General features: G+C 39.9%; 1 protein-coding gene across 17 annotated transcripts in view; it reads left to right on the top strand.

The window, feature by feature from the left end:
• ARPP21 (cAMP regulated phosphoprotein 21) overlaps nucleotides 1-22,376 on the top strand; it is a 197,514-nt gene that overhangs the window by 151,036 nt on the left and 24,102 nt on the right. For all 17 annotated transcript variants that reach the window (XR_014226886.1, XM_082292468.1, XM_082292467.1 and 14 more), the window contains 2 exons: nucleotides 2,069-2,332; nucleotides 9,902-10,028. Coding sequence is in view for 16 of the 17 variants with exons in the window: in XM_082292468.1 (XP_082148594.1) it covers nucleotides 2,069-2,332; nucleotides 9,902-10,028 (391 nt within the window). In the remaining variant the exon portion in view is untranslated. The remainder of the gene's footprint in view (nucleotides 1-2,068; nucleotides 2,333-9,901; nucleotides 10,029-22,376) is intronic.

The raw sequence follows: 22,376 nt of genomic DNA, 5'->3' as shown, positions 1-22,376 counted from the left end.
CTATTTGGGAGATTTGGGTTATTCCTCTTTCATGTCTGCAAAGGCAGGAGAAGAGACCTCCAGAAATCATTATTTTTTATTTTATATTCTTTTATCCATATACTAAACCCACTGCCTGGATTTATTCCGTGGTGATATCAGAGCACTTGGGAAGGAGAGTAGCAGTGAACCAGCTGCAGAAGATGTGGTGTGCTGTACATCATGACAGTGCACCAATGGACGTGTATAATGAAAATAAATAGAGTGTGTTCTTCTGGAGCCTGATTCTGGTTTGCTGCTTGCAGGACTAAGATTATACTGTTCTAAAATGAAGCTGACATTTTAAAGAGGCACTGTGAGATTTTTTTCTGTTGTTTTTCTCTCTTGCTCTAGTAATCTTGTTTATGACTGAATTTTTTTTTCCCCCCATGTCACATAGTTACAGTAAGATATGGAAACAAAGCTGAATGGATCCCTGCAGATAAAATAATGTTATTAATGGCTAGTAGATGAGTGATAACCATTTTAAGGAAAATAAATTTTCCGTCCTGAACAAAAGTTGCATGTCTCAATGCTAATTCTCTAGAAAAGTGTGTTGCAGGAATATCAGGTTGCCTTAGTGACAGTCACAAGAAGGGTAATATTTTTATTGGCTAATTCAGTAGTGAAACTTCATCTGAATTAATACCTTCAATATACATTCCATTATACAAACACTGTATAGATTATAGGTGTTTAAAGACTTTTTTCTCTTTTCTGAAAATCTAGAGGCATTTCTGGCTCAGTGAAGTTTCTTGTAGAATCTGTTAGCAGTCATTTGCCATTCTGGTAATGAATATCCTAGCTTTTTAAAGGAACAACTTCACAGAGACAACTCATGTGTCTGAATATGAATGTAGGATGATGGTGAAGTTAATAGCATTACTTCCATAAACCACCTGATCATCTGTCAGTAGTGTTTAAAACATTAATCCATGACATCTGTTCTCAGTTGTGAGGGGGAGTCTCTGTAGAGTCCCCAGCAGTGCTTTCCACAAGCAAACTTTTTGGGTTTTGTAGTTTTGTTTTGTTTCATTTTTAACACGTTTTGAAGTTTCCTGCCATTAAATACGTTGTGCAGGATGGTTTTGGAGAATGAATACCACAGGGCTGTTAACAATATTAAGAGGCTTCTTTTAAAAAATAATATGGATGTTCTGAGCAAAAAGCATTTTTATAGTGCTTATTTCCTGTCTGTAATCAGCACATTACATGATGGAGTTTTGAGTATTTAAAAGTCTTATGATATGGGCCCAAATGAAGATGCCTAGAATTGTATTTGTAAATCTTTGACTTCCATAAAATAAACTTGACAGCATTGAACAATATGAATCTTTTTGCAAGAATGAACAGATACAGTTCAGAATGCCTGTATTATTACTAGCATGTAATGAGGTCCATTGACTTTATGTGGTACGTTTATCGTACCACATATTTATTTTTTTCTTTCCCCCTTCAATCAAATACAGAACTTGTTTCTTTCCAACACAGAATAAAAAGCCTTGAAATAGCAACATTAGGCTTAGCTTTTTTTCACTTTCTCTATGTTTACAATCTTGGATTTTCAAAGCAGTCCAAAAAGAGAAAGATCTGCACCTGAATCCTGCTGAATTCTTCTTGGGATCAATTTGAAACATGGCTGAAATTACCAGCATGTGTTTGGCTGACATATTCTGTGTTTGGGGATAGAGGTATTCATAATGTTATTTTCATGCCCTTTACATTTAAAATGTCTTCTTTTGAACACTGTAAAGTTCACTTGTCATTTTGGAATTAAAGGTGAGTGTGGCAGGCTAAGAGCCAAAATAATTGGCTTTTTTGCCAAATGATCCCATTCACCTTACAGTATGGAAGTCTTTGTCAAGGTATTTATAGTGATTTTCACTTTAATTGCCTCCATTTTTGTAGATACCCATGCAAAGTTTGGCATGGATTGGAGCTGAGTGATTCCTTTCCCCCCTCGTGCTCTGAACCTATTTTGCTTTGCTAATTCCTGTGCCTGCTGCAGCCATCATGTCTCCATCCTTCTCTCCTGCCTTCTGCCCCGCAGCGAGATGACATGACAGCGCAGTTTAACCAGATGAGCTTAAGCCGTCAGTCATCAGGAGACAACCCCGAGTCGCCTTCTGGCCCCGTGTACCCCTCGCCAATCCTGCAGCAGCCTGCCCAGCAAACAGGTTACATCATGGCCTCCCCGAGCCAGCAGCTTCCCCCAGGAGGCTTTACGGGTTCAGGACCACCGGTGTCCCAGCAAGTGCTGCAGCCGCCGCCGCCGCCGCAGGGCTTTGTGCAACAGCCACCGCCACCTGCTCAGGTAGGCAAAACCTCTGCTGCCACTTCGGCACGGTGCTCTTTGTAACATCAGGAAGGGAATATAAGCATTCCAGATATTTTTTGGTTTTTCCCCAGTAAAAGTTTAGCAGGTCTTTAGGTGGTAGGAAACTTGCAAAGGCTCTGTTGTTTCCTGGGTTTCATCAATGCCTTGCCTCTCCTCAAAACATTTTCTGAACATATGTTCGTACTCCATGACACATCTGCACATGAATATGAAGGAGGAGGGTGAGTAAATGCCCATACTCCTTTTTCTCTGTACATATACCAAAAGAGCAATGTGCACATCAGCCCAGGTAGTCGTTAATCATATTTAATTGACTTGAACATGTGAGGTGTCACAGATCAGTAATTTTAACTGTCTTCCTGAAGACTGATTATGTTTTACTGTTCACTGCCAAACATCTCTGCTTGTCTCCTGGGTACCTTTACAGAATATTGAAAGTGATTACTGTCAAGAAGTAAAATGCACAGATGACTTTCTGGCCAATTTTCAAGGCATACACATTAAAAAGACAAATTTCTTTTATCCAATTATAAATAACTTCATTTAAATTCTACTTTAAATGTTATTAATAGCATTTTTATTGTTTTCATTTTATCCCTTGGAATTAAAAATACAAGAATAAGGTAAAAAACTTCACCATTTCTTTTAATGTAAATGTATTGTAAACCCTACTGGTTGGGGGTTGTTTTTTGGTGGTTTTTTTTGTTTATTGCTTCTTACTTAAAATCTCCAGTTGTGCTTATTAATGAAATTCTGCATTGCCATAGGAATGAAAAATTTTCGCTGTTACAGTGTTTTAAGTGGGCTAAGGATCTACTTAATTAGATCACTAAATAACAACAAAAGAAATCTGAGGACTCCTGGATTCTGACATCCCATAGAGGGCTTTGCAATCCATAATTTCTGTTAAAAAATGTGCAGCTATTTTTTCCAGGAGAAGGCTTGCCAAAAACAAGTTTGAAGGAGCTGAAGTTCAAGATAATGTGATTTCTTTTACAAAAAATTGGAAATATTGCTAGAAAAATATTGCTAGAAAAATATTTCACAGTTTGCCAAATGTAGCAGGTTTTGTGTTTTTTTAAAATTTGGGAGGAAAAAAAAATGACCTAAAGAGCAAAATTCCCTGATGAGTCCATCTTCCCATCTAGATTGTGTCTCCAAAGTAGAGGCTCTCCAGGCATTGGTCCTCATGTACAACCCCCAGGTGCCCTCAGTGTTTTCCAGCATCCTTTAGTCAAACCTCATGACACTTCTAGTGAACTAGGTAAATGTGAGCATCTCCATTTTCCAGGCTGCCACCACAGCAGGCACTGATGTGTTTCCCAGCTCTGCTGGCCAGGGTTTGCTGTGGGAGTTGAGGGGGCTGCAGGGTGGTGCTGCCTGTCCTGACAGAGACCCCACGCCACCTCCTCACCCCCTCGGGTGAGACCAGATGTGCAGCTCGCCCTGGGGTCTCTGCTAGACCCACCTCGGTTGACGTGGCATAGGCTGCTTTGGGCGGGTTTGGCCACAGCTCCTGCCCCTGGCTGAGCCTTGCAGTGGGAGTGTTGGATTTCACCCTTGCATGCGCAGCAGGGTGCAGGGTTTTCACTCAGCACGGTGTAGTGTTGCTTGGTGGAGCTGTTTTCCAAGTTAATCCTTGCTCTGATGCTACTGGGAGGCGGATTAACTTCTTCAGAGGACAAGTAATGAGGAGGTGCCTTTTCATGTACAGTCTGCTGTAGCACCAGTACAGTACTGGTGCATTTAGTGGTCACTGTGTCTCTGTCCATACCCCAGCTGCTTTCCTCCTGCGTTTTAACAAAGTGGAAAGTTACTGACAGCGGAAAAATATCTTTTGGCTTTGCAACAACTTCAGTTGTTTCACTGGGGAATGGTTTGTCCTCGGGGGTGTGTAGAAAGGTGAGAAATGCAGTGCTGACAGTTTCCTCTGCTTCTGCAGACATCATCCATCTCCAGCTTGTTGCTGTTCCAAAAAATCCTTGTCAGATACCTGTGGAAGAGGGCCTGGCAGGGTTTAGTGGCTGCTGCCCATGCCCCTATCCCTTGAAAGCACAGTGGCCTTGGTCTGCTAGAAAGGAGGGAGGGCAGCCCCTCTCTGCATCTGCACACACAGACGGGAGCTTCTGATTGACATTTCAAGTTTTAATTCTTTCACTTCAGTCCTAGATTGTGGCACAGTGGTTTGGATACTACATGCAGCACATGTACGGCAAATAGGGGATCCCTCCTATAAAAAGATAAGTGATTCCTTGGAAAATAGTAGTTCTTCTAGCCTTAGAGCACTGTTTTCTGTACATGGCATGTAGATCCCACAGCTTCACTGTGGCAGTGGCTATTGTCTGAGTCAGCTGTTGTTACTCTTTGGGGCTCAGATGCAGTAGTAAGGCTGCTCTCAGACACCAAAGCAGGTGGCCTGAGGCAGGCTCTGGGAAAAAAAGAAAGCAATAAGGATGCTAATGGAAGGAAAACATTATGTGATGCATTAATCAATGCAATGCAATCAATGTAAAAGCACTCTTATATCTTAAATGTTGCTATTGAATTTATACCAGTATAAAAGAGGCATGACATTAATGGCTAATTAGTTCCTGTAAATGCATTGCTGATAAGGTTGGCTGTGGTACCCTGTATGCTGTTGGAAAATAGCAGTGAAAACCTGGGTGGAGATCCTGTGAGTATGATAATTTCCTTCGGGAGGTGAAAGGGGGAGAAGGAAACTCTCCTACACACCCGATGGTACTGCATTTAAATTACTAGCTTTTCTATTAAAGTTCAGTTAAATGTGGCTCTACAGCTGCTCTCCAAGATTCTTTCTCCCAGTCTGTATTAAAGCAGAAGCAGACTGAGTTTGACATGACATGCCTAAGTGGTGAGAGAACCCTTTACATTTCTTTTTGCTTCTTCTTTCATCACAGGTGTTCTGCAGCTTAAGAGAGTCATGATTTAATAAATCAAAAATAAGGATTTCTCTTTGTTCAGCCAATTGGGAAAAGAAAAAAACCAGCCCAAGACCCAACCAATTACTCTGAAAGGGACCTCTAGCAGCAAACGCTTGTTTGCTTTCTGTCATGAATGTCAAACATATGCTTGCTTTCTTTATTTTCAATTTTCTTCTCTTTCTGATGGTTTTTCTGTAGCGCTTATGGGCCCAATACTTTAACAAGGGTCCACATTCTACTTTGTAGTACTTTATCAGTGGTGCCTGTCTTTGCCTCTGCAAATGAAGAAGTGGAAAAAATGCAAGTATTATGTTAGTGGGAAAGGATATCCTCCCTTAAAAGTTATTTTCATCTCTGACTCATTCTTTCTGGAAAAGTGATATCCAAAAGTGAGATGGCATGAATTCTTGGAGAGGCCTGGAGATGTAATTAACATGTTGAGGGATTTTTCACCTGAATTAATTTTGTGTCATCATTAATTTTAGCTGTCTCTTTGCAGAAGCCTGCTCCTTGAGAGTCTGTAGTTACCCTAAGACAAAATCTTTATTCACAGCATGTCTCCTCTAGGAAACTTGTTATGAAGAAGGCTGGGGAGTCACTGCAAATGAGCGGGGCTTTCTTTGATGATCTTTGAAAATTATATTGGACGGCATCTTACAAGTCATTAGTTTTTGTTACCTGTTACTGTAATTATTACAGAGGGGGCAGGGAGGTAGAGAAAAAGCCTTGAAGAATGACTGATCCCTGTCAGTTAGATATTGGGAAGAAATGGTACCTTCATGTGTCCATGCATCACTGGGGTTTCTCTTGTCTTCTTCACTCCCATTTATGCAACTGTAACAGTTGCATTAGCAATGGTGTCAGCATCTGGATGAAGGTGCCAGTCCAAACCTTACTGGATATCAGCAGTGTTAAGAGAAGGTAGAATACCAATCCAATGGCTGAATCAAGATATAAGCCAGTAGGGAGGCAGTTTATGAAAGTAAAATCATCCTAAAAATGTGAAATAAACTATGAATACCATTGAATTTCATGGGTGCTGCTAGAGAGCAGCCAGAGAGACACCCAGCCTCATCATGGGTTCCAGACTGTATGTGGACAGAACAAAGCAGAAAGCCAATACTGCACTGAGTCTCTACATATCATCTGGGGACAAAGCACATTAGGAAGAGAAAAAAAGTCATGTCTCTCTGTGCCATTTCATGAGTGTCTCTGAAGTGATTTGCCCAGTCCTGTTACAATTTAAATTAAAGCATTGTATATGAGAGAAAAAGTAGAACATGGTGGAATGGTCAGCCTACAAACAAGGTAATGATTAAAAATCTTACTAAAAATTATTTTTCACAGTGTCGACGATTAAGATCAAAAAACTATGCTTTTAGACTAAAGAAGGTGGCAGTTATTTAGGTTATGGTCTTAGAAGCACATTTTTTTGGTAAATTTATTTTATTTTTAGGGTAACCATATAGCTGCATTGGCATGCTTGTTAATGCTGTGGAAACTTCGTGGTTCTGTAAATAAAATGTTATAAAAGCAAAAGGCTGAAGGTTTGATTGTGCATTTCGCATGGGAATGCAATTTAAGTATAATTTGGCGCGTTGGTAGGCTGCTACAGAAATGTAATGTTTTTTGTTGAAGAGCACAGAAGTAAAGGTGTTAGTAACACTGATGTGATGAGAAACTAAAAAATTCAAGAGGATCAGAGTAGATGATGTAAGTGATACTTGTTATCTTTGATCCCTCTAATTCCGCTGTTCACCACAGTAGAATCAGAAAGGAAAAATAACGTTTCAGCTGCTGACACAGAGATGTATTCAAGATAAATGAGAATGGATCCTTCTAAGCCCGTCAAGCATAAAAGACCTATTTTAGACCATGTCTATATTTTAAACTAAGCCCTTCTTTTAATGTCTGAGCTTTAAAAAAAACCAACAGAACCCCTCCCACCAAACCAAAAACAAACAAACAAACCCCAAAACAGCAACAACAAAACACACACACACAAAAAACCAAAACAACAAAACCTACCAAAATCCAAACCTCTTCTTTTTGTGTCATGTGTTCATTACTACTGGCTAATTCATGCATTAATCTTTATAAGTAAAATAATTTTTTTTACTCTTCTACTACTAGCATTTTTTTCATGCTGATAGATTGCACTCTCATAAACTTTTAAGTGTGTTGCATAACAAATGCACTCCAATGAATTGAGAAAATGAAAGAAAGGGAGACAACCCTTTGACTAACACCGAGATTTTATGTGTGTGGTAAAAATAAATAAGTGTATGCTTCAGTGTACATATTTGTTTTTGTGCTCAGCATGTTCAACTATAAACCTGACTTCAAAACATAGATTCTTGAGGTTATGTTTTAAGGTTAATACCTATACAATCATTCCCCAAGAAATAATTCTCATTGTTGTCAAGTGCTTATGTATTTTTAAATATCTAGGGGCTTGTCTGCACCAGGAAAATGAAGAAGTTGGGTTAAATCAAATAAATCCTTTAAGTGAGATTAAGCTGTTGGGAGGAGAAGTGAGTGTTTCCACAGGGGTTTAATATTCTTTAGTTTGTAGAATATAGTAATAGAAAATAAAGAATATTTGAAATGTCTATTCTGTTCCCTGCTCCAGGGCTGGATCAGCTATTTGCATTGACTTGACTTAGAGTGAATCTCATTTCTTTCAAGTCTCCTGTAGTAGAGTGTCGCTGAGAACAATCAGCTGTCCATGAGATGAGTTCATCACACTAAACTCTCCTGATCCACAATTTACACTGCTATGATGCTTAAAGAATAATTTTGCACCTTAAATGTTTGGGTCCACTTTCCTATTCCTTATGGCTTTTCTTTGCAGAGAAACAAATTCATAATGGTGGTATCCATTCTACAAAGGCATTTTGTTTTTGTTACATTAGTCACTAACAAAACAAATGGCTTGAGGGTCAGCAGCAGCCATTAGGTGTCACTTGGTATTGTCTGGAGGGAGGATACCTTGCAACATTTTCCACTCAAAACCTTGTTTTTCTCATACTTGTTTGAATCAGGCTGATATTAGCAGAGGGAGGGGAAAAAATTAAATTAAAAAGAAAATCAGTAGACCTTGAAGAATGAATGGATATTTGGCCTCTTGATTGACATATGCTACTGACTGACAGTTGGTCTGTGGGGTTAACTTCAACAACACCACCACTCTGTTAATCCTAAATCCTTCTCCCACCACCGTTACTCATTCAGTAGGCTTATACTTGCCCAAGTAGCCATCCATAGCCTATTCTCACCTAGTCTTTTGTGTCTATGCCATTTTTTCCTCATCTAACATGGACAATTTCCAAGAAAAATTTCTGATCTCTCTTACAATGTCCTACCAGTAGTTACCTTTAGGATGTGGTTACCTTTACTCTGCCAACTGTATGGGTGATCAGGTTGAGTGATCTGTATCAGGCAAATAAAAGTCACAAAAATAGTTCTTGTTTTTGCATGAAAAATATAAAAGCATTTGGCCTGACTCCATGCATATGTCTGTGTAGTATAAATGCTACACACAAAGTGAGAAAAAAATAGTATGATTTATTAAGAAATGCTGACAGCTGTGGCAGAAATTGTGAGAGAAGCAATGTTCTTCCAAGCCTTTGTCCCTCTGCAGTCTGTTCATACCATACACTGCCAAACTCTATCAGATGCCTACAGCATCCCTGACAGCTGAAAATGAAAAATTTTGAGCGCTTTGAACTTGTGAAGGGTCAGTTGAAAGCTGTTTAGCTCAAATGTCTCAGTAACAGTGGTGTGACATGTATAGGAAAAGTCTTTTGCTCCAGTCACCCTCAAACTTTCATGTTCACCTGTGTGATGATGAGATGTAGTACACATTGCTCTGTAACAACAATAATAATAGCAAAAAATAAGCCCATCTAGCAGAACTTGCTGACTTGATGCCTGCCGTCAGCTCCTGCAAGAAAACAGCTATGATTGTGTTTTGAACTATAAATGTTTTCACCCCAAGTGCGAGAAGGGCTTTAGAGGGAAATGTTTGTGTACGGAGGGATGTAGCTGTTAATCAGAAGCATCAATTTGGTAATTGTTTCTTACAAGTGTTAAGGGTGCACACACTCCATTTTGCTCTCCATCTTGTTTCTACGTATTTGTACTCCGGGCCATTCCTTGCTTTGACTGGACCATTTCCTCCCGAGTTCATTTAGTGGTTCAACATGCTGTCTGTATGTGTTATGTTGATATGGAAGGTGGTGTTTGCATCCATTTTTCTGCAGCTTTTGACATTTTACTGTGATAAAGCATTACGGTGATATTTTTTCTGTGGTATACACATGTAGCTTTTTATGAATCCTTTCTGGTTTTTTCTCTTTCAATTAAAATTCTTTTTTTTTTCCTCCTTTTCTTAAAGTATCTGAAATGAAATGTGGGCACTGATAGCCCTTTTCCTGGCCAAAAGCAAGCAGCAATTCTTGAACAGACAGGAGGCAAACCTCTTCTCTTGATTACTGTTACCCCACTAATATGCTTGACTTGAACTCTTGCTCCCCCTCCCTGTTTTGTTCTATTTTATGAATCTTTGATCTCTAGAGTTTACTGTTCTCTTTCTTTGCAGATGCCAGTGTATTATTACCCATCTGGTCAGTACCCTACCTCAACAACTCAGCAGTACAGACCCATTGCCTCAGTTCAGTACAACGCACAGCGGAGTCAACAGATCGCCCAGACTGCCCAGCAAGCAGGTATGTACATCTGGTACTCATTTCCTCAGCTGCTCACAGTGCCTTTGCAGATGAAACCTGTTGGTTGTGCTTTAACTGAACAGCAGTGGGGAAAGCTGGTTGCTGTTCTGTTTGAAAATACACTGAAAATTGCAAATTGAGAAACCTTTTGCTTGGACATCCCAAGCAGTGGAAGAGCGGATGTTGCATCCTCCATCCGTGCTGTCCTGCATGCTGTTTCCTCAGTGTCCATGCTGCATGTGGCTGGGCACAGAGAGAGCTGAGAGGAAGCTGGTGTGAGCAGTCACAGCGCACGTTCAAGCCAACCATTGTGGTTGCCCTTCGTCATGGCAACTCCTCACATGTTTGTATCACCCCACGTAGCAGACAGGTGCGCGATGATGCAGAAGGGGCCACTTCTGGGTGTGCTCCACCACATTGTGCTGTCCCTGGGCCCGAGGAGCAGCAAGGCTGTGTGTGGTTGGTGGCTGTGGGGACAGCTGCCTGCAGCGCCGTGCGGCTGGAAGGGGGGCCGTTACACTGTAAGAGAGTGAGTAGCAGGTCTCACAGTGAACCGGTCTCTTTTCCTGCTGTGTCATGCCACCCTGGATGACTCCAGAGTAAGAGGGACAGAGGGAGAGCTGGGCTGGTGTGTGTTGGGGGAGAGTAGGAATTGTGGTTGTGAAGGAGTCGTCGCATTTCAAGGGAATAAACGATTCTGGTGTTTGAGATTTGTTTATTTAAGTTGCTGTCTGTTTCTTTAGTGCATACCTTCCCTCATAGGGTGTCTCAAACAGTAACTCCAGGTGTAGAGGGACGAGGTGGAGGGGTGGATTTTGTTTTTTGAGATGTGCTAGGTAGGACAAAGTTTTCATCGTTCAATCTCGGTTTGGCAAAAACCCTTTAGAATGGCAAAGCAGATTCCCTGCAAAAGCCTTGATATGAAAGTCATTTAAGATGCAAGTCAAGAGCCCAGACATGAGATGTGAACAAGACTTATGGGGTCATCCAGCTTGTCAACCTATCTCCGTAATGTGACTGCTGGCAATTTTGTTCCACTCTCTCAGGCGCTCAGGGAGACGAAGACACAGCAAACACAGCTATAACTAAGCAATTCATTACTTCTTTTTTTTATGCTGCTCTGTGTTCTAATAAAATTGGTGACATTTTGGTCGGTGTCAGTGGTGACTGACTGTGTCTGCTTTCATACCTTCGTATTATACATTCCTGAGAGAGAGGAGGGTGAAGTATTGCACAAAGGTCATCTGTCTCTTCTAGCTTCTCCTGCCTGACAGTCTGGTACCATATTTATTATCTCTGTATAGTGGATCTTTGAAACAAAGTGCAAATCAACTTAGATGACATTATCTGTATCTACTGTGTTATAAAACCATATTTATCAGTTTAATGCTACAGCCATAGCCTAGTGGAGATTATGGTAGGTGATATGCACAAGAGATGGTCTGAAGTACATGAGCGATGTTCTGGAGAAGATCCAGCTGTGTGATCATCAGAAAATCCTAGTTTTAAAGATACATTGTGGCACAGGAGCTGTTATGTGTGAGTACGGACAATGCAGAGATGCAAATGCTAAATTTGTTTCAGTGTTTACTGCATCATTTTCCTTACGTGTTTGGAAAACATGAGTCAAGGAGTTTGTGTAAAATATGTAGCACATCAATCTTTTCCTGCAATTCGCTCGTTCAGCTGCCTGCTCAGTTGGAAGCATTATTTTTATCTCTTGTTTAAAAATGAAAACACTGTGTCTACAGTTTAGGCTCCCTGCTGTGGCGATGATTTTAAGTGTGTAGCTATTCACAGATCTTAAGACATGGCTGAGAACAATTTTGCAAGCTGGTTCATCCCTTTGGCCTCTGATACATCCTTTCCCCTAGCCACAGTCCCAGCATGTGCTAAGTGTGGCAGGAAGCAGCTTGCAGTTGCCTACAGATCTTTTCTTGGAGGTGGTGTAAGGATCGTTCAGATTTACTGCATCTCTTGGTATTTGGAAAACAAAGAGCTGGGTATGACCAGAAAAGAGCAATCCACAAGTGTTTCAGACTTCAGTTTTCCTTCCCACACAGCCTTAGCTTCAGATCAGCATGTGAGGAGCCAGGGATAACAAGGGGCCAGAAAAAGAAGATATGAAGGAAAATGGTGTTGGTGAAACAGAGTGTAGTACAGGACTACTGAGGGTGGGAAGGGTGAACAGATGGGAAGGAGGCAGATGAAAAGATGATTTCTGAAATGGTTTCCCCAAAGACCTCGCATCACTTGCTGCTGCTTTGGAGAGAGGACGGCTGCGCTGCAGGCAGGCCCACAGGAGCCCAGCTGGCTGCTGGACCTGCCGGCTGGCTCCTACGGCAGTGGGAGCAAGGAGGCAGCCTCAGCCTGGCAGCTCAGGAAATATTTTATTAAAATAAAAAGTTTGCCTGCTTGGAGGAGCTTTTGGAAGCTCTCAAAGCAACAGCTAGGAGTTCAGATCTTACTTTCGCCGCTTTGGGATGCAGAGGTCAAAGTTTGATCTAATGCCAGCAATTTGTTTTCATTTTTGTTAGAAAAGGTCTCTTCAGGAGTGAAGCGATATTGATGACTTTTACAGCAAACAGCTAAAGTAAAATGTCAGCACAGCATCTGTAGTGGCTGAGGGAGCCTGTACTCTCTCGTGGCTCTGGAAGGAGAGCAATATTGAGTTAAAATGGCTCCAGGGCAGAAAAAAAGATGAGCTCACCTAAAATTAGATTAGAGCTCTGGCAGCAATAAATCATTTGGAGAGAAGGCTGAAAATATTTTGTGTTTATTTACCTTTTTTTTTTTTTTATTTGCCTAAGTGCTGGCTTATGTGAGAACCTAAGTGACCTATTTCTGGCAGAAGCCTAGTACAATCAGTGTCATCCATCAAGATTTTGTACAAACCTCTGCCATTTGAATTATGTTCATTTCTGTTCAAGCCAAAATGTGGTATCACTGTTAACAGGAATATTTTTGTTTCACTCATGCCATTGTTGCTCTTCTTCATTATGCTGCTTCTGCACTGTTTTTGTGTTCAGAGCTGCTCAGTGCAAAGTTTTTCAACGTGTTGCCATTGGGTGGGGCCAGGGTTGAGCTGGTGTCTGTCACACCATGGCTGTGATGTAGGACATCATAGGTGGATTCTTAAGGTGTGTTCAGGCAGGTATTCTCAAAACCAGTATGCTCACTTTTCAAACCATTTGGGTATGTTGCTGTTACTAATTTCTGCGCTCCATAACAGGTGACACTGTGAAGTGCCCAGTTTTGTAAGCACATGGAAGAAAATACTATTTCTGTATTCACATCTCGCAGTACTCTGTAAATTGCATGTCTGGCATCATCAGTATTTAATTCTTCAGTAATTATCTCTATTTTGATAGACTGATCCTAGTTGCTGTCTGAGTAGAAAAATAGAGACATATTGATGATAAATCAGTAATTATTTCTATTTTCTCATGATAGAAGAAATCAGCAATATGTTATTTTATATCTGTGTCTCTATTTTCTTCCATTTTAGCAAATGCTGAGCACTTTGAGGATTTTTCATCTCTGAAGTGTTTCATAAATACGAGCTGGATAAATATATGAGTATTATCTTCGGGTATGGAACTGTTCTTATTGCTGTTCACAAATGAACAAGCTGCAACAAATTGCATTTTTTTTTTCCTTCTCTGGTTCATTGTTGTATGTTTTCCTCATGTTCCAGATAATTTCAGAGTACAACAGAAATTTTATGGATAAAATAATATTTATCTTCTTGCTTGGGCCTAGTTCTAAGAGTTAGCTTGATTTATCACACAGTTGTAAGGTAAAAGTCTGTGAAGTGTGTTTTGCATCAGCAATGAGATAATCTTTTGAGGAGATTAAAGCTAAGATATATAATACTCTGATAGTAAGTTTTCCTGCCAAAAGTTTACACTATAATATATCCAGACAAAATTAAGATGCTATTTGACATAATTTGTTGTTCTGTAATTCTGGCAATGAATGTAATGATTTTAGGATTTCTCCTACATTCAGGAATCAACAAATATTGCCGTTATAACCTTTCAGGGCTCAGATATCATGAGAAGACTCAGAGAGCACAGGAAATCTCTCTATTTTTTTTCCTAAAAGCAATATATTTGTTTGTGTGCAGTAGGCAAAGAGAAAGTCCTTACGTGAGGAAAGTATATATCTGAGCACTGTCTGGAGGTACAATCCTTTCTTAATCAGTATGCATGGATCTTCTGTAAACAGCAAGGGTTGTCTTGAAGAAAAGGTTCCTGATGGAGTACAGTATTATAAGCATTTACAGATTCCAGTAAGGTAGAAGAGGTAATTGTCTCTTTAATGCATCTCTCAAGCAAATTCAAAGTGAAGACAAAATATACTTCAACAGAGTCCATAAATTTGTTTAGGTAGGAATCAGAGACAAATAGACAATGAAATACTGAATTTTTGCTTAATTTAATCATTTCAGTGTCAGCATAATTGAAGAGTGTTAACTTCAAGTCTCTTTCATCCTCTTTGTCATCTGAAAGCATTTGTCACTATAAACTGATACTTAGTGGGAAAAAAATGGGGGAAGGGAAATGTGCAGCACTAAAAAAAAAATTGGTTTGTTATCATGGTCATTAGAGAACCTTATGAAGAAAGATTGCTGCTTTCTACCTTCATTAGCAACCTGACAGGAGCTCATGGTCCATGATGGATTTGTTTGCATAATTCTGTCTATAATTTCTCTGCTTATATAAACATAAACAACTTCAATTTTTAAGTATGTAATTATCTGAAGAAACTATTTCTCTAACAGTAATTGCTTGCTGTGCTATTGAAACAGATTTGTATGGAAGGTGTCCATTGGTGTTCAATGCTATTTTTTCAGCAGATACTACTGCTCCTGAAAAGCATTGCAAGGGGGGGTGTGTCTCATTTTTACAGAGGCTTGACAGGAATGGGAGGGACAGAGCCCTACTGTACAGATACTCAAGTGTGGTGCTATGCTCATTAATATTGATGGAAGGCCTTGAAATTTAAAAGAATTTTGTGAAATAGTATGACCAGATCAAGAAGGAGTTTGAAGCAGTTTAGGTTGGACTAAGTTCAAACTCATGAACTTGAAGTGATCCACACTGATATTAGTACCTTCTGTTCAAGTATTTTATGTTTAAATTGCCCAGAAACTTAGAGCTTTACCTACAAGCTTACCTACAATTTAAACAGGGTGTCTCAGCCCATGCTAGCTGAGGTTTTGTGCTCTGGATTTCATTCCTCCTAGTGCTGGAGGAGGATTCTGTGACTGAATATTTCATTCAAGATTTTTTGAGAAGCTTCCTAAAAGAATAAGGACTAGGGCTTAAAATTTTTTCAATTTCTAGTCTTAAAAACACTAAATCCGTTTGTCTTTCTGACATTATACAATAATGCTGCACCAGTACTGAACCAGCATTCAGCTTTACAGAATATCTGTAATTTAAATTAATAGCAGCATTCATACTATCACACTTCCTACAGCATATCTGATTCTGAAAATTAAAAGGTGAAATCACTTTGTCAAAAAGCTTTTTTCTTCCTCAGATGACTTGTTTAATTATTCAGCATTCACACCAGGAGAGAGCAAATATTGAGGGAAGAGAACACTGGTAGGTTCAGCATCTAGAAAAGTCTTAAGACAGGTGCTTATTTCTGGTTTTCTGTCAAGGCTTCACAAATTGTGTTCAACTTCTCTAATACTAATTAAAATTTAAGCCATTTCCGACAGCATTTCTAGCGTTTCACTGTAAAATACAGCTTTTTTAATTTAAGTTTTGTTTTAGAGACTGTGTTAGTCTCATGTCAGTTAATGTACAGGAACAACAGAGAGAGAAAAGATTTCTAACAGTGTTGTACAGCAGATAGAACTTCAAAATAGCCTCTGTAAAAACTGCAGAGGCCACACGAAAATGTAGGTAACACTCTAAGGTATTCAACAATGTCTACAAAGAATCTTTGTATTTCTGCCTTTTCTTTGCCAAAAAGAGCCATACATCATCTCTGTTGCTAATTCTGTGTTGGATCAATGTGCAGCGCTCCCACTTCTTGCGGTGGAATTTTCCAGCACTGAATAATTGAGAGCTTTATATTGTAGTCCTTGAGAGCAACGGCAGATTTCATCTTTTTTTCTTTTTCTTTTTCTGATACCATCCTGCCATTGGTAGAACTAGTGGAGCTCCACCACTGGCAGAAATGCTAGAAGGCCCCTCTGGAAGGGCAGAGGCCATCTCCAGCTCTGCTTCAGGCATGCTGCTCACAGTAGGTCTGTAGGCTTTGGGGCTCAGTTTTGTGTAACTATTCTGCAGATGAAAGCATGGAACAGGATGCAGAAGTGGAGGGCTTTTGGGTCTCAGCTAATAATGGAAAAAATATTCTGAACGTACACCAGAGATCTGCACTGCGGGAAGGAGGAGTGGGGAGAGCTTTTGCCTCACAGTTGCTATTGATTGAGGATTTAAGAATCGAAGCACATTTTGCAGTTGTAAAACTCAATAGAACAGGACACTTACTTAGACTGGGATGCAGTAGAAGAATTGTGAGTATGCCAGAGGAAGGGCCCACAGCATGTGTTCAGTGTTAGGGCAGAGGAATTCAAGAATAATGTGGCAGTAACTGAAGCTGTTCTGCTGACCAGTGGTGGTATGTTAAAAAGTCCCAGCGCCTTTACCTGAATTTTGTTCAGCCTTTGTCACCGGCTCTTATTGTTTGCCTAAACTACCCACATGAACAGCATCCCTCCTCAATTGCAAGGATATTTTTATTTTGACTTACTGATGGTAGTTACATAGAATGTATGAATTTATATAGCAAGTGAGCAATTGTTTAAAGTTCTCCTCGGTTTGTTTGCAAGTTGAAATAATGCTGATAGTATGGGTGTGTGAAGGAGGCAGCCCTTGAGTCTTCCCAAAGAAAGCAGCTGGTTTCCTTAGCAACAGGCAAGGATATGTGATACCTCTCCAAATAGTTTTTCACCTCTTCCCAGGTCCTGCTCTCTGTTGTGGCTCACTCGTTATGCACCAGAGCAGAAAGCATTCCTGCAGCATGAGCTAATTGTAATGCGTGATGGCTGGTAGCTGTCATTGTATTGAACAGAAAATAAAAAAGATTGAATTTGCTGTCTGAATGTCTGGTTCTAACAACAGCTTGATTATTTCTGTTATTACTAGTGATACATAGTCCCTCCTGAGGTTTCACTTCCAGTGGGTATCTCTGGCATTTGTCATGAATGATAAGGATAAACACAGGTTTTCTTGCTGCAGATTCTGGTGAGGGTTCTTTCATGCCTGATGGGATGTAGATTGAGAAAGGTAAGAGGTATTTCTTTACTTGCCCTTGGTTGCCAATCCAAAAGCTTAGCTGTAAATGCGAGTCATTTTATGTTAATTCACTCCAGAACTGACAAATAGAGCTGCTGTTGCTGCTTCTGTTTATGTGTTGGTGGCAAGACATGGCTATGTCCCGATCAGGAATGTTATTTTCAGGATGAAGAAACAAGCAAGCAACACTACTCAATATGTTGAACTGCAGTTCCTTGTTACACAGTGCCTTTTTTAGAAGTTTGAATCCCTAGTGCAACGAGTAATGGGAAATCAGATAAGCTTTTACTCCGGTACGTCTGGAAAGAGCTGAGATTAGAAGTACTTTAACACAGATTTTCATTCTGAATTTTCACATATTTAATTTAACCTTTATTTTCAGTGCAGTTCCCAGGATCCTAGTGTCTTGGTTACAAATGTGGTCTTTTGATTACAGTCTTTTGACTACTGTCATGTAAATGCATAAGGACAAGAAAAGGAAAAGAAGCCAACCCGTGCAGTAATGATTTTTGTGCTATAGTCATATGAAGGAGCTACAGCTAGACTTAAGGCACCTCTTTGCTAAGAACTAGGTATATATATGAAGAAATTTTCTTTTTTACTCTTGGGACCAAGGAGAGATCTTGCAGGGCTAAAAGAATGTTAAGGCAGGTACCATGGTGGCCATCCAGTTCAGGGCTATTGTTCACCTCCAGAGAAGTTCCTCAGCTTAGGTAAATCAGAAAAAAGAAAGAAAAAGCTTTTGCTGTGGCAGCTGTTTATTCATTCACACCTGTAAAAAGTTGGGCATCCAAAGCTCCCACTGAGTGCTGAAAACAGGAAGCACATTTTTGGGATTGTAGGTGTAGGATCTCTAAGTGTGTTTTCCTAAATGTTACTGTTTGGAATAATTTGTGGATTTGCAACTGTTTTAATTTCTCGTTGTCTTCAGTCTCAGTGTTCCTTAGATTTGCTTATACAGTGAAAACCCACAGCCATCATGAGAAGTGAGTAGTGGACTTCACCTGTGAATAACAGTAGTCTTTTTCTTGTAGCAAATAATCTCTTTCTGAAGGACCTTAGCCCTGTGGCACTGCATAAGGAAAAAAAATTTTAAAAAAAGAAAAAGCAGCCATTTCTGAGCAAGCAAATATTTAGGCTATATATATATTTGTATCCTTGCTCTTTTTGTCAGTCTGTGTTATCAAAACAATTTGTTATGTGCTTCGGCACTGTCCTCAGGGCTTCCAAGTAGCATGCAGGACATCTTCAATAGCATCTGCTCAACAGTGCTGCATTTCCAGTTTTCTCTTTGTTGAGAGCTACCTTTCGTAAGGTACCGAGTCTGCAGGAGTGCAAAAGACTGGATTTTTACAGGTCCTACAAAGGAACCCCCACAAACTGAATTTTTAAGGCTCCCAAGTACTACTTTATAGAATAAGAAAAAGAGGGGAAATGTATTAAACTGTAAGAAGCAGTGTGCTACTTCAAAATGATTGCTGGATTAATAGTTTGTATCAAATGGCAATTTTAATTCTCTCTCTATTGGAGAAATAGAAAGCAATTAATCTTCCGTAGCTCATCGGGAAAAATAGGGGCTTACACAAGATCTCAGTGAAGCTGTTCCTTCACTTAACCTTGAGCTGGGCAATAAATAATTATAAATGCAGCTACATCGCAAGGCAAAAGTAATTTGGTGAAATAGAATTATCATCTAATGCAGGAATTAGAAATTTGAATTAGGTTTCCTGATGTTCTTTGTTCCAGAAAAGTATGAATTTGATTGTGATCTGTGCATAAAAGAGTGGAGTTGGGTTTTACAAAGCGGATTTTATATCCAAACTATCACTAGATGATTTATATTGCAATGTTGACATAGGCAAATGCTCTTGTGCTCTCTCAGCTACAACTCACAGAGCCTCTATTGAGAAGACTTGTTTTACAGAGGAACAAGGTGATGTCCAAGGTGCATGGTTACATTAGCATCTGTCAAATAATTTCCTGTTCTTCACTAAGGGCACCATATCGTCAGTACTGCCTTCCACAAGATTTTCAGTGTATCCATCATATAAAGTTTCTGTTCCACTGTGGTGTGCTGCTGAGGAGAGTAAGGATACAACTGAGTGTTGCTTCATCCTGAGCTTCTCTCCCCTGCCCACACAGCTTCACAGGACTTCAGCCTTCCCCCTCAGTGCCACACTGCCATTCCTTACAGCTCCCATGCATTCCTTGCAGATCCCAAAGCAGTGTTGTTAACCTCTCTTCACCTTGGGACTTTTCAGCCAACTCAGTGGAAACTGGTCAGTGAAAGGATCAATGAAGCATGTATGATACGGGTCATCAGTTCATATCATGGAGCAGTGCACAGGGTACTCTGATAAGGAGAGGTAAAGGATGTGAGGAAAAAAAATAAATGCAGGAGTGGAAAGAGCTGTATTTTTTTACTGCAGTACCATGCCTCAGCATACTGCTCCACGAGAGCAATAGGCAGGAGTTGTTCAAGCCCCAGGCTAACTCCATAAAAGTGGGAAGCCACAAGTTTATGTCAGTTTCTGTTCAGGAGGAAAACATTCCTAAACATAATAAAGCAAATATTATTCTGCTTTTCTTTGTACTGCTCATCTCTGTTTCCCAGAATCCATCCTTGCAATATAAGGAACAAGAAATGTGTTCCTAGGAAACACAGCTAGCAATGGCAGTGGGTTTACAGGACATTGTTGAGTCTGCACACTAATTTCAAGGAGACAGCGTATGTCTGTAGTGAGCCATATTTATACTTCCAAGGTGGAAACTTCACAGTGGTAAACACTCATCTGTATTTATCCATCCTGTCTAGGTGTTGATAGTGTGCTGTGGAGCATTTACAAACTAAACTGAAGATAAAATGTCGATAAATGTAATGTGCAATTGCCCATACACTCTTCGTTTCCTATATGCAAATTTGAGACTAACCAAATGGCTACAAAGGCTGACATGGTATGTCAAAAGTTATGGAACTAAAGAAGTTATGGAACTAAAGTTTGTACATTTTCCCCCCTTTTCCCCCCCTTGGATGTATTTATTTGTTCCATTATAAGGAAGAATGTGGAAGTGCAGAGCTAATAATTTTTTATTAAGGTTTTTACTCAGGCTACATGTAGTCTTTTTAGTCTTCAAAAAAATCAGTTAGCTGACCAATTTGAAACCTGGAGGAGGGCACAGTTAGTTCAATTTCTGTCTGCTCAATTCTACTTGGTCCTGATTACTACATTGCATAAGTTTACAGTGGTGTTTGGAATGCATTAGACTGCCATTTTTGCTATAATGTGGCCCATTGTGTATCTAGAAAGAGATGATTTATTGGAGAAACGGGTGTGGGTGCATGGAAAAACAATTTGCCTTAGAGAGTTGTTTCTAGATGACTAGTAAAATGTTGATTCCAAGTAGGCCATAATTAATCAACAAGAACTCTTTTCCTGAGTTTCTTCCTGTAGGTAAACAGACTCAGGACATCCATCAAATAGAAACTTAAGAATGAGGGGGGAGCAGCCTGAGTCTCCAGTTAGCAAAGCAGTTGTATTTCTTAAGCAATACCAGCAGGGTGCTTTGCTGAGTGATTGCAACATTGGCTTTGACAACAAATCCTGAATTTCTTATTTCTCGTAGGTTTGTTAAACTTTTAATGTACTTCTAGTGGCTGCTGCATGCCAAGAAGGTGACCAGTGGCACAAAAAATGGGCTGGTAAACCAAAATCTTTGTCTGGTATCCCCTCAAATGGCCTTACACCTTTTCTTTCAGCTTCTTTTCATTATGTTGTGGTGTGCAAGTACATCAGTCGTTACTTAGTGAGCTCTAATCACACTGAGCTCACTAAGCACAAAAGTAAATGTCAAAAACTTATGTTGATAATCTGGTTTAGAGCAGCTTTGTCACAGTGCTTTCAAAAGCTTTAGGTCTGGAGATTGATCTGGAGATGAAACAAGTGGTAGCCCAGTTTTGATACTATACTGTAGTAATCTGGAAATCTCGGTAAGTTTTGTTAACTAGAAATGTGATTTCACTTAATTTATGTCTGTTTTGTGTTGTGAGAGATCGGTGATGCTGAGAGGTAGGACTTTACTGAGCACACTGTGCTAGCAATGGATATTGGGGTGGATATTGGTGGATCTGCCATGCAGGTGGTTGATTCCCAATTTTGTTTAGTAGCTGCAAGAGTATGTCATTCGTCTTCTTTTTCAGCAGTTTGGGAATTAGATTTACTTTTTAATACCTAGAAGTCAAAGAACTTCCAGCCATCCTTTGTTTAGGGCAAGGTCCATAGAGCTTAGTGATAGAGAAAGATATCTGCAAGGAAGGTGGGCTTTCTGGATGTAGAAAAGGGGGGAAAGTTTGAGTGTCCGTGACAGGAATCAGCCCTCAGGAAACCACCTGCTTAATCTGCAAGAGTTGACTTCTTTTCAAAAATCTGAAGAACTAGCTTGCTTGAATGAATCTCAGAAGTCCAACAGTTAGGTGAGGTCATGCATGTAGTTTCATAATTGGGTTGTGCTGTAAATGAGGAAAAGCCATAATGTTCAAAATTGTTGTTCAATTCCTTAGGTAAAGGTCATATCATTTCAGTGGGTTTTGAAACAAGGGATACCTTTAGATTAATTTTGCAAAGGTGCCCATGAATTGCTTAAGAAACTCCCTAAATCTTGATGCACAATGAAGATAGTAAAAGTACTGTTTCAGGATTTGGTATATCAGCTGAATTTTTACCTTTGCTCAGAAATTGGCTATCCAAGCATTTTCTATTGTTTTCTAGTGTCTAAAGAAGGACAGAACTAAGATGCCAAATCTGTCCTTTTAAAACCTAGTTTATCTAAACACCTGTAGTTTCTACAACTCACTCTATCTGTCCTGCTAGAAACACAGCCTGTGGACTGCTGGTGTCCTTGAGAAGGATTGTGTTGGGCCCAAGAGCTGTCCTTTTGTTGCATGAATGTTGGGGTCTTCCAAGGCAGAGTTGAGTGATTTGCTTCCTTAGGAACAGTAAATTCTGTTTGGATCCCAACTGGCTGGCAG

Source organism: Coloeus monedula (assembly GCF_965178545.1).
Source record: "Coloeus monedula genome assembly, chromosome: 1".
Classification (NCBI taxonomy): domain Eukaryota; kingdom Metazoa; phylum Chordata; class Aves; order Passeriformes; family Corvidae; genus Coloeus; species Coloeus monedula.
This window is presented reverse-complemented; position numbering and strand designations above follow the sequence as displayed.